This window comes from Physella acuta, unplaced genomic scaffold (genome assembly GCF_028476545.2).
Source record: "Physella acuta isolate Inbredline_101_S28 unplaced genomic scaffold, ASM2847654v3 ptg000569l, whole genome shotgun sequence".
Lineage (NCBI taxonomy): Eukaryota > Metazoa > Mollusca > Gastropoda > Physidae > Physella > Physella acuta.
The window spans coordinates 327789-340101 of NW_026732088.1; the positions used below are offsets into that span (position 1 = coordinate 327789).

Consider the following 12313-nt stretch of genomic DNA (forward strand, 5'->3'; position numbering starts at 1 on the left):
CCTTCCCACTCCAAAAAAGATTTTGAAAATAAATTCTTTTTGGAGAAATGTAGGTCTATAAAAATAACCAAACCTTTTTGCCTATTTCTAATTTTGTATATACGTAGGTCTGTTCTAAATCATTTTAAACGTGTATTTGTGTTGCTTTGTATCAATCTCATGAAGGACAAAGATGCTTAGCACCCCTCCTCCCCCATATTTTTTTTTTACTCCTACTTAGAATTCAAGGTTGGATCCTTCAAGGGTTTATTGTCAGAATAAACCTCAATATTTATAACAAAGATAGTACCAAATATACATTTAGCTTTACAGCTAAACAACAAACTTGCTGAAGTCAGTTGCATAATAGTTCTTCCTCCCTCCCCTTCCAAGCAGTGTAAATTAAACAAGACAACTCTGTATTGTTAAAAATCTTTCATATTATTTTAATTTTCAACAAAGACTATATCATTTTCAAATAATGAATGCTGGTGGATCATTCCATTTATGGTTTCTTAATACATCTGTCCTATATATTTGTCCTATTGATGTAGAATTACTCAACATAAAATTAAGAAAATATGTATATCCAAACCTTATAAATATAATATACAACTATAACTCTAAATCCATAGTTTAGTGTTATTTCTCCAAAAACTTTCAGTTAGAGATAAATTTAGCAAAGCATTATTTCTTTTTTTATAAAGACATAAAAATTTCCGATCTACAACCTAAAAAGTAACTATCCTGAAACATATGAGGTTTTGAACATTATAATTTATCATGGAATAGTTGAATGATTTTAAAATGACACACGTTTTGTTAAGATTTTAAAGAGTGATAAGATTATATTATTTATATATATATATATATATATATATATATATATATATATATATATATATATATATATATTTAGATATACACTATGCATTTTTTAATGTTGTTCTGCATTTAGTATTTTGTTCTCAAGTTAAAATCTGCTCTCATTCATTCTGACTCATCACGTTCAGTGGAATAAACACATTAGAAGACCGCATTAAAAAAATCAGATAATTTATAAAACATGTTTAATTTTTATGCTACTTACATAAGCTTAAAAAAGGCAGGTCTATTAAGTGTATACAAATAATTAGCCTTTTTTTTTAAATTTGTAGATTTAGAATATAAAAATTGATAAAATCCTAATTTTTAAACATGTAGTTTTTTCAAAACTTAATCATTACCCATTCAACAAATTCTGCACTCACATTCCTAGTAACAATAACTGCAACAAACAGATAATGAAGTTGATTAAATAAGAGTAAGACTGCTTTTGAAAACTCTGTTAAAAATTGTTCAAGAGATGAACTCCATATTCAGTAGCTTATAACCTGATAACACAAAGCAGTTAAAGTTTTGTAAATATTGATCTGACATTTTAAAAAACATACAATTTACATGTCTTTTAATATTTTTTTCAATACAGGTTAGAAGAAACAAAATTATGGCCCGTATTCACAATGTAACATATGAATATTATTAAAACAATTGAGTGATAGTGAGCCTATTGTAAATTATTTTCTCTCCTATTAACAATGACTGTTAATGACTTTTCAAGAAATTTTAAAGTATATAACAGATACTCCAGATAGTGATTTAATGTAAGAAAAATACCTTAGAAGTCATGTAAACATAATTTTAAATGATTAATATTATCACAGTTAATGTAAAAAAAAAATTCATTCCAAGATAAATTAAGAATGTGAATGTTAATCCTTAATATCTCCAAATATTCTCTGCAGCAGAGGTTTGTAGTTGACATGGGTGATCTGGTTTTGGGTTTTAGTGCCAGTCCATTGTTCATCGTCCACTGCTTGATACTGGATAGGCTGAGCTGGGCGGGTGTGCCAGTTGAGAGAGGTCACAAACTCTTCGTAGGCAACCAACTCATTGTTGTTATTTGAAGTTCGAGCTCTGTGAATAATGGTTTTGATAAAAATTGTTGAATTTTAAAGAGTTAAGAAGTTGCTTCCAAAGTAAGTAATCAAAAATAAATTTAATTAAAATAGAATTAGAGGCAAAATCAACTGCCAAAAAAAAATTTTTTATTTTTAAACTCAAATTTTAATTGACTAAATAGAGTATTAAAATCAATTCATTAAGTGTTCAATAATTTACATACAAAAACAAAAATATTTTTAGTTAGCACGTAAAAGTTAATGATAAACATGAATGATGAATATTACAAATAGTGCTACTAATTTGTATCATAAATTATTACTTTTTATGTGCTCATTTATTAAAATAGCTCAAGTAAAAATATTGTATTGAAACAATTTTGGATGCTATTAAAAAGCTGAACAACTTTTAATCTACAAGTTACAATTAACTCAACAAATAATGAATAAAAATATTTTGGGCAATAGACTTCAAGGCCTGGTAGTTTGTTGACAAAGGCTATGGAAGCAAATTTAAAAAGAAAAGCAGGCTGATTTCAGAGTCAATGGGGCATATGGTGCATAACATGTTGACATGTAATACTTGATTGTGTTGGAATATAATCTTGGCCAACATTACAACTAAGAACAAAGAAGAAAGACATTTTGATGTATTTTGGATTGGTTAAATAGAAAGTAATATTTTCACTTACATGGACAGAGCTGCTCTGAGCATATCTTCAGGCAGTGGAACATGTTGGGCCAAAAACTCTCTCCTGATGATCTCACGCTCCAAATAGCCAGTGCTAGGGGAGGTAATTTTTAGTTAAAAGTGAAAGTTATACTTTAAAATTATAACCATATTTAAGGTAATTATACATAATGATGGTTACAAGTATTTTAAAAAAAAAAAGAATCCTAAAAGAAGGGATTATAAATGCAGTTTATACAAAAAAGTGTTTTTTGTTAAAGTAATGATGATGTGAGAGATCATTACAATAAAACTTTTTAAAAATTATAATAAAAAATATGAACAACAGCTGTTCAAATAAATTAAAACATTATCATTTATGAAAGTAAGAAAAAAAGACTAGAAATAGATGGAAATAGAGCTTAAAAAGAGAGGAAGTAAACAATGTTTCTAATCTCATAACCACATTAGCAATGAGAGGGTAAAACAACATACCAGTTCTTGTCTAGATGTCTGAGAGAATCTATCAAAGAGCTAAAGCAATGAACTGGGGTAAAACAACATACCAGTTCTTGTCTAAATGTCTGAGAGAATCTATCAAAGAGCTAAAGCAATGAACTGGGGTAAAACAACATACCAGTTCTTGTCTAGATGTCTGAGAGAATCTATCAAAGAGCTAAAGCAATGAGTGGGTAAAACAACATACCAGTTCTTGTCTAGATGTCTGAGAGAATCTATCAAAGAGCTAAAGCAATGAACTGGGGTAAAACAACATACCAGTTCTTGTCTAAATGTTTGAGAGAATCTATCAAAGAGCTAAAGCAATGAGAGGGTAAAACAACATACCAGTTCTTGTCTAGATGTCTGAGAGAATCTATCAAAGAGCTAAAGCAATGAGAGGGGTAAAACAACATACCAGTTCTTGTCTAGATGTCTGAGAGAATCTATCAAAGAGCTAAAGCAATGAACTGGGGTAAAACAACATACCAGTTCTTGTCTAAGTGTCTGAGAGAATCTATCAAAGAGCTAAAGTCTTCAAAGTTTTTCTTTATGAGCTCCTCCTGCATGACAGCTGTCAGTTTATCAGCATCTAAGATGATGTCCGACTTGCGGTCACTGTACTGTCTTGCCACTGTTATGACCTACAAAACAAAAACCTTATTTTAAAAACGCTGCCCTTTATTGAGAATTAGAGCACTGATTGTTTTTAAAATATTAGTCCTTTGAAAATGCTGTAAAATTAAAAACTACATGTAATGTAAAATGCCTATCTACACTTTTATAATGCTACTGCTAATGTAAAATGTCCTTCTACATTTTTATAATGTTACTGCTATTTTAAAAGCCTTTCTATTCTTTTTATAATACTACTTCTAATCTACATTTTTATAATGTTACTGCTATTTTAAAAGCCTTTCTATATTTTTATAATACTACTTCTAATCTACATTTTTATAAAGTTACTGCTATTTTAAAAGCCTTTCTATATTTTTATAATACTACTTCTAACCTACATTTTTATAATGTTACTGCTATTTTAAAAGCCTTTCTATATTTTTATAATACTACTTCTAACCTACATTTTTATAATGTTACTGCTAATGTAAATTGCCCTTCTAGATTTGATCCTATGTACAAAGCCCTCCTTATTTGAACTACCAACCTCCTGCTCTGTCAATGATGGCTCAATGGTGAGAACCATATCCCTGAATTTCTCAAAGGGGAGATAACCAGATCCAGTTGGGTCTGTTCTAGCAAAGAAGGCTTGAATATCTTCTTTGTTGGGCCCCAGTCTGGCGGCAATTTTTTGCAGGATCACATCAATGTTACTCTTAACAAACTGAAAAAAAAATCAGGATCACATCAATGTTACTCTTAACAAACTGAAAAAAAATCAGGATCACATCAATGTTACTCTTAACAAACTGAAAAAAAATCAGGATCACATCAATGTTACTCTTAACAAACTGAAAAAAAATCAGGATCACATCAATGTTACTCTTAACAAACTGAAAAAAAATCAGGATCACATCAATGTTACTCTTAACAAACTGAAAAATATCAACAACATTGTATTATCAGTAGCTGCGCAACTGATTAGCATTTTTAACTTGTACTCTTGGAGTCTAATTATAATTTAGTGTATGTACTAACAATGTGAGAGTTGTCTTCCATGAATTTGAAGGCGTACTCATCAGCATCCACGAGTACAAATTTGAAATTGTTGAACTCGACATGTGCACCAACATAGAGGTCAGTAGCACTGTAATACTGAGAGTTTTCTGTGTTGTATCTCGGCTGATTGGGTTTCTTAACACGGCTTCTTTCCAGGAACTTTCCTCCAGATATGCCTTGTTAAATACACACAAATTAGATCTACTCAGATATTCACAAAAATAAAATGAATTTATGCTTTTTCAAAATTAGATAGTATCTATTTGTAATTTTTATACAGGTTATGTGTAATAATTTATTTTTAGCTTTTCCTTCCACTGAGTTTTGATACTGTTATTTATTAGATCTTTTTGGACCTTTTAGTAAACAAATATATAAAAGATCTTACTATATAATTGACAATTCAACTTTCTGTGTAAGTGGATTTTAAAATAATTGTTTCATATAAGGAAATTACTTTAATTTTGAATGAAAATCATGTGAAATTTGTTACTTTCTCTTATTTATCTTTATTGTATTGTTTAATTTATTATATTATTAATGAAAGTTTTTCAAAAAGTTTAACCACAGGCTTAAGCTACTCATATATTTACCTGAATTTCTTACAGGTGGTTCAAATACCAAAATAGAATCATCAGACATGAAATAAGAGACAATAAACTTGCGATCCTGGTCAATGGGTTTTTTAGTTTCCATCAAGGCAAGGAACCTCAAGACATTGCTGTCCAAGCCACTCCTGTCGCGCTCCATGAACTTGATGAAATCCCGTTTAGGAGGCTTTGGAAGTAGCCCTTTACATGAGCACTGAGAATCTTCTTCGCTACCAAAACCATTATAAGGAGGGGTCTGCTGGGGGAGCTGGACTGTTTTTTCTACTTTATAAGTCACTGGCGTCATTTCCTCTAGAAGTAAAGGATGTAAAAATTCAGAGCTTTTTTGGTTGTGGATGTAAAGAATAATTCTTAATATAAAGACGTATGAAGACGTACAGTGATAAAGTGGCTCTTTACTAAACAAGGTGAGCACCACCAAGCCTTGAGCTTTTTACTTGTCTTTCTCAATAGTTTTATTGAAATTAAAATTTGTTTATGGCATAAAAACTGATCATTTCAGTAGCACAATATTTAAAAATTAAACTATTATAGAAACATTGGCTTTAGAACATAGGGTGGTAATGCAGATTATTACTAGATTGGGACGCTGGTTTTAAATACAGTTTGTATTCAAGTTGCGCTCTTTAGGGGACATTGTAGTCCAGCATGATTGCTAACTCCAAAAGTCAAGAGATCGAGCCCCTGGGCAGATAATGTTCATTACCTGGGGAGAACAACCAATCTAGCAGAGAAAAATCCAAACTCAAACAACTGCTGCCTTGCAAATCCAGCAAAAAAAAACATGCATAAAATGTTGACACATTATACTTAATTGTGTTGGAAGAAATCCCCTTCAATATTACAATTAAGAATGAAGGAGAAAAAAAGATGCCCCTTAGCTAATACAGCTCTAATGAGTACACGACTTTGGTAAGATATTTAACTGGTTCTTGTGTGTTTTAATGTTTCTTCTGGGATAGGAACAAAGATGTCTCAGAAACAATTTTCTTTTTATTAACTATTTTTTAACATTGATTGATTAAAAACAACTACTGAAATAAACCCTTGTTAACATGCGCACTGACTTAAAAGAGTTCTAGCAGAAATAAGATAGGGACAACAGTTACCTATTCCATATTTAGTCTTGTAGTATTCTTTTGTGAAGTTATCACAGTCACACAAGACAAATTTTCTTCCCCATACATTCAGAACAGCTCCCAGAGACAAGTCACGGTCTGTGTAGAATTCTTGGTCAACAGCTCCTGTCTAAAACAGCAGTAAAAAAGAAGATAATTAGGATATTAATTAGGTCTATAGTCAAAATATTAGTCCAAATAGTTACATTTTTTTACTTTCTAAAAATAAAATCATACTCAGATTTGATTTTCAAGTGTTTTATTTTTTTCGCAAAGTGACCTTCCTATAACTATACTTGTACAGACTGGAATAAATCTGCTCATAAACATTGATTTCCTTTAATGAAGTTGTGTTATAAAAACAAAAGAACTGCATTTCCATTTTGAAAATATGTTGATTTTAGAATGTTATATTATAAATATTTTATTGAATTGGCCAACACATTTTTTTTTAAACAACTTCTGGCAAATAAAAACTAAAAATCTACCTTCAAGTTATCAAGGATGTAGCGACTACCCGGACCAGTGGCACCAAACACATTGAGCACTGTCCTGTCTGTGATGACCCCTGGTAAGGGGAGACTACCTGGAGTTTTGGGTAGTTTCATACGTTTCAGGAACACTGGCACTGCATCACGCCCTGAATTAGCCGGAATAACCTAGAACAGGGACATGGTATAAATGAGAACTTATGTACACAAGTATATTGGATCAAATTAACTTTGGGCATAAACCTTTTGCTAAGTCTAGAGAAGTGCTAACGTGTTTTTATTTTTATATGGGCATAGCCAGCTCAAAAAATGCTCTAAAGCAAGACAAACGACAGGCAGCCAGTCATTAGACCTGTGTTTCCATTAGGCTTTAAATTCCATAGCATCTGATTTAAAAGTTGGGGGGGGGGGGGAGGACTGTCAGTTGTAGAACAAATCGTGTGACTTGCAGGCTAGCAAGCAGGAATTCTATTATTAGAACACTGCTTTGTAACAGTTTTGGGTTCGATTACTTTCTTCAGACCATTGAAGCACTAAGTGTATGTTCTGTAAATATTTGTGTTCTTTTTTTTTCTAATAATAGATTCTTAATCCTGTTTTTGTTTTCATGATATTTTTTAAAAAAATAGTTCAAATTTCAATTTTTTTTAACACTCACTGAGTGAGCCCAGCTGGGTCTTTACCTCTCTAATTTCCATTGTGTCATCTGCAAGATAATAATGTAGAACCATCTCTCGTGGATCCCCAAACAAATTCTCTGAATCATCCCAATGACAGTAGAAACGGAGAACATGGCGGTCGTGATCCAAAAACTGTTTCAGAGTGTCGTACTTTTCATAAGGACGGAGTGGATTCATGGATTCATCCATCTGAGATAGTTTTAATTAAAAGAATAGATTCTAAGTATATCTGTGTAATTTTATATGTATAATTCCTAGTGAGTCAGTGCTTGAAATTAATGATCATGTGTTGAATATCTTAAGCAAAAATCAAGGGCAATAATAATAGTTAATGCATCAAAGTTAATTTTCTTTCAACAATCAAATATTCAAATTATTTATGTCTTAAATATTATCAAAATAAGTACCCTTCATCTAACATGTCAGTTAGTAAAGCAAATGAAGTAGAGTTCACCTGTTTCTGTTACTTTTTTATATTAAGGAACTGATTGGTCTCTTAATTTTCCCAAATTCAAGTCAGGTACCCATCAAAGCTGGGTAGACTCATCCAACTACTATGGTCTGCATCTTTTGTTATGCCTATGTATGTCAATGTGTACAGGTTTATTCATACCCCAAGAAAGAATAATAAATAAGGTAGCTAAATTCTTGAATGCTTACAGCTTTTCTGAAGTTCATGTAGGGATCCTCTGGTGGCCTGGCTGGTCTTTGAACATTGGTTCCCATCTTTCTTAAGAAGTTCTGTGTGAACTGATCACAGTCAACAATCTTGAAGACTTTAGAGTAGAGACAAATCTCACATCCAATGTTAAAGTCTTCGGCAGTATAAAACTCATCTTCGTTTGGTGGTGGGCGAGGTATCCTATGACGTCTAATGAGGGTGCCTAATGCAGAAAATAATCTTTTTTAAACATAATTACATAAACATTCGTACCAACTTACCAGAGTGCAGAATTAAGATATTGACAAGAAATTATAAATTCTAAAGATATTAAAAAACAAAAAAGTGGTAAGAAAATACAAAGCCAGAATGAAAACAACTTGCAACGAGTATAAAGTGAGCAGTAATTTAATGTTAATAGAGTGTTAGTTTATTATACCCTGAGGAATGCCAGCATTCTTAAGACGTGGTTCCAAAACCTGAATGGAGTCATCTTCCAAATAAAAGTAGATCTTGCAGTTCCTCACTCTGTATTGTTCCTCTCTCTTTTCATGAACGGCTTCTTGATAGTAGGCATCAAATGAAAGTACCTTAAAATGTGTGTAAAGGTTAATTATGGATGCACATTGCTTAAAAATGAACTGTTAAATCAGATTTTAAAAAAAAATTTATGTAATTAACTAAATTTAATCTTTAAAATTATTACATTTTTTTATATCACCTCAAACTATAAAAAGCTTCATTGATAACAAACATCAATATTTATATTTGAGATATTTATCAAACCCCCCTGTTAATTTTACTTACACGTCTTTCTGAACTACAGTGAATTATCTATACGTTTAAAATAAATGTAGATGTACAATTTAAATGTTGGTCTTACCTGTCTGTCAAAGGCTACCCATGATGGCAAATCACTACCTTGTCCTTTAGGAAAAACAGTGTTCCTGGGCTTATATTTCTGACCTAAAAGAGGCTCCCCACCAATTCCTGGTTTCTGAGCCCCTACCATCAAGGCAGTTTCATTTTCATAATCAAAATGATGAGACTTGTGGTACTTTGTTTTGCCCAACTGTAGAGGTTTTTAAATGTAAATCAAATTTATATTGTTTATTTTTTTGTAGCAGGCAAAATACAAAAAAACTTCAAATAATAATTTTTATTGTATACTTTACCAAGGTATTCTACAGAATGACAAGTACTTTTTAAGGCAAAGTGTGTAATCTCAATTATTGAAGAGAGGTTTAATTTTAAAATGTGTAAAAAAGGACAAATGAACAGTATATAATGATTTAATAAGGCTCTGTAAAGAAAGAAATGTATTTAATTATTATAACTTTGTATGTGTTAGCAAAGATCTGTGCATGACTTTGAGTCTATACTTTCAGTACATCAAGTCTCAATGGTTAGAGCATTGAGAAAACAGGATTGATCTAATGTTGCAGATTTTCTGCAGAGCATGAGATTATACAATTGCAAAGTGTGAAACTTGATTTAATTTTGTAGTTCGTCTTATAATCTTATAAGTATTCTATAAAATGCTGGTAATATAATTAGATACTGGCAGTAAAAAAATAATTGAGTTGACCTAATGATAATGGCCTTGTGTCTGACCTATTTAATAGTGGTAAACATGATCATAAGTAGTAAAAATAGTCCTGAACAACGATGTCAACATGGTTGGGGAGGGGGGGGGAGAGTCTCGTTTGCTAACCCAAAAAGAGTTTGGATCGCCAGGCAGATGAGTTTTGTTGGCTGGGGAAAATGATCTATTTAGAGGAGAAAACACCAAAATCAAACACTTGCTGTCTTGCAAATTGTTCTTGCTTGAACTAAGGCTAAGGCTATGGAAGCAAATCAATAAACTAAGAAAAGCAGGGTAAGTCAGAAACAACAGGTTACAGGCCATCATCACATGACGAGAGGCAATTATTTTGAAGGAAATCACCTTCAGCAATACTTTATTAATATTAATAAGAATAAAAAGGTTAATATTGCCTAAAAAGAACAAATTTTTGTAGATTGTAGATCTAGGATACTCTAGAATTCTAGAATACTCTAGACTCTAGATATCTAGTGCTATAAGTAAAGTAGTAGAGTTTAAGTCAAATTAAGTGTAAGAGTAAGACTGCCTGTCAAGATCAAAGTCCATTCATTAAATATTATAAGAAATATTTATTAAATTTATTAAATAAAGTTTAGGCAACAGATCTAATGTACTAATGTCTATCAAGTAGATCTAGCTAGATCAACATAGAATCTAGTAGTCTAGTTGATTTATATTAGAATCTAGATCTAGATCTAGTATTAAACATTTTGAAATTGTTTTCAGTCTGTGAAAACACTGGGTATTTACTATTTCGTATTTTCTTAATACTTACAATACATTAACAACTTACAGACTTGCAGTTGTAGTATTGTGATTTTTTTTTTTTACTTTTAAAAATACTTAATAATAAGTTAATAACTTTCATTTTCATATAATGACAATCATTATAATTTTTTTTTGTAAAAAAAAAAACACTTACATTTCTATTAAAAGTGTTGCCTGGCAGAAATGGCAAAGCCATTGTGGGACGAGGATTTTCTCAAACTAGTAAGAAAAAATAAAGTAGACTGGATACAGTCTTTCCTCACAACAGCTACCACACGTAAGGTAAAACAAACCCACTTGATTTACAGCTGTTGCTATGGTACAGATACAAATAAATTACTACGCGTATGTACCTGGTTACACACATGGATATGAAATTATTTCGCATGCCAACATATAACTTTTGAATTTTAAATATCGCTTAAATTAATCTATAAAATATATTATGGTTATAAAAACTTAATTTTGTGATATGTTACAATTTTAAATTAATCTTCTTATGTATGACTACTTTTTGATACACCGGATGTTTGTGAAAGTTATCCTTACCTATTTTTAAAAAGGGCAGAGAACAACGCGCCGCCGGTGCTCTCTTTCATCAAGACAGTCCCCACCCCCTAACCTTTACAATATATATATATATATATCAGAGGCGTAGCGAGGGGGGGGGGCGGGGGCTACATATGTCCCAGGGCACCGACTTTAGGGGGCGCCAAAATGGGTTGGAACAAAATATATTTTGAGGGGGGGGGGTGCAAATCGAAAGATTGAGAGGGGGAGGGGGGGTGCAAATCGAAAGTTTGAGGGGGTGCAAATCGAAAATTTGCTCCCGAGAGGGCGCCAAATCGAAAGTTCGTCCCCGGGCGCCGGGAAGGGTCGCTACGCCTCTGATATATATATATATATATATATATATATATATATATATATATATATATATATATATATATATATATATATAAGTTTATATTAATATTTTTTATATATAAAAAGCTATTGTGGGTCAACATCGAACATGGTGTAGGCCTACAATTTTTAATTACAATTTATAAAATGTCAAATAAAACTCAAAATATCGACTAAAATTCAGATTCCAGTATAACTTTAAAAAAAAAATCGAAGTGTGTCGTCAGTTGTGCAACGAGGGAAGTGAGGGTTGAGAAAGTGTCGTCATACTTTTGAACCCTCACTTCCCTCGTTGTACAAGTCTTAACCACTCTCCCTAAAATATAAGGAGTAAAAGGGGGGGGGGGGGGATCATCCATTTATGAAGTGCACCGGTGGGGGAGGGGGAGGTGGGGTCGTCGGGTCCATGTGAATGTCCTTTTTAACACGGAAGTGCTTAAATTTTTAAATAACTAAATCTCATATCCTGCATGTTAAAAGTGAAATTACGACGACGTTTTTTTAAACATCATGTGTAAATAAAGGGCATAATTTAATATTAATCATTAAAATACATTCAACGAGAATTATACTGTTAGCACCCCCCCCCCCCAACAAGTACGTAAAGTGACGCTTTTCATGCGTTTTGGTTGGTTAATAAATCATTGAAAAAATGTATAGATGTAGATCTAGGCCTGCTTTGACGTTCAAATCATATTAGATTTAGAA

General features: G+C 31.8%; 1 protein-coding gene across 1 annotated transcript; it reads right to left on the reverse strand.

Moving 5' to 3' along the window:
* Positions 1-1032: 1032 nt before the first annotated feature.
* On the reverse strand, positions 1033-11014 carry LOC131946739 (EF-hand domain-containing family member C2). Its single transcript, XM_059307672.1, has 13 exons — positions 10854-11014; positions 9209-9397; positions 8765-8915; positions 8325-8548; positions 7668-7853; positions 6982-7152; positions 6485-6623; positions 5358-5666; positions 4744-4940; positions 4253-4429; positions 3577-3731; positions 2612-2704; positions 1033-1935 (listed from the first exon to the last, which is right to left on the reverse strand). Exons 1-13 carry the CDS (start codon positions 10893-10895, stop codon positions 1731-1733), a joined length of 2238 nt encoding a protein of 745 aa, XP_059163655.1. The 5' UTR covers positions 10896-11014; the 3' UTR covers positions 1033-1730.
* Positions 11015-12313: the final 1299 nt, after the last annotated feature.

Coding starts and splice junctions, on each gene's coding strand:
- LOC131946739 (XM_059307672.1), bottom strand. CDS start 10,895: ATGGCTTTGCCATTTCTGCCAGGCAACACTTTTAATAGAAAT. Junction 2,705..3,576: donor AGACACTTAGACAAGAACTG/GTATGTTGTTTT, acceptor TACCTCCCCTAG/CACTGGCTATTTGGAGCGTG. Junction 1,936..2,611: donor CTCAGAGCAGCTCTGTCCAT/GTAAGTGAAAAT, acceptor CATTATTCACAG/AGCTCGAACTTCAAATAACA.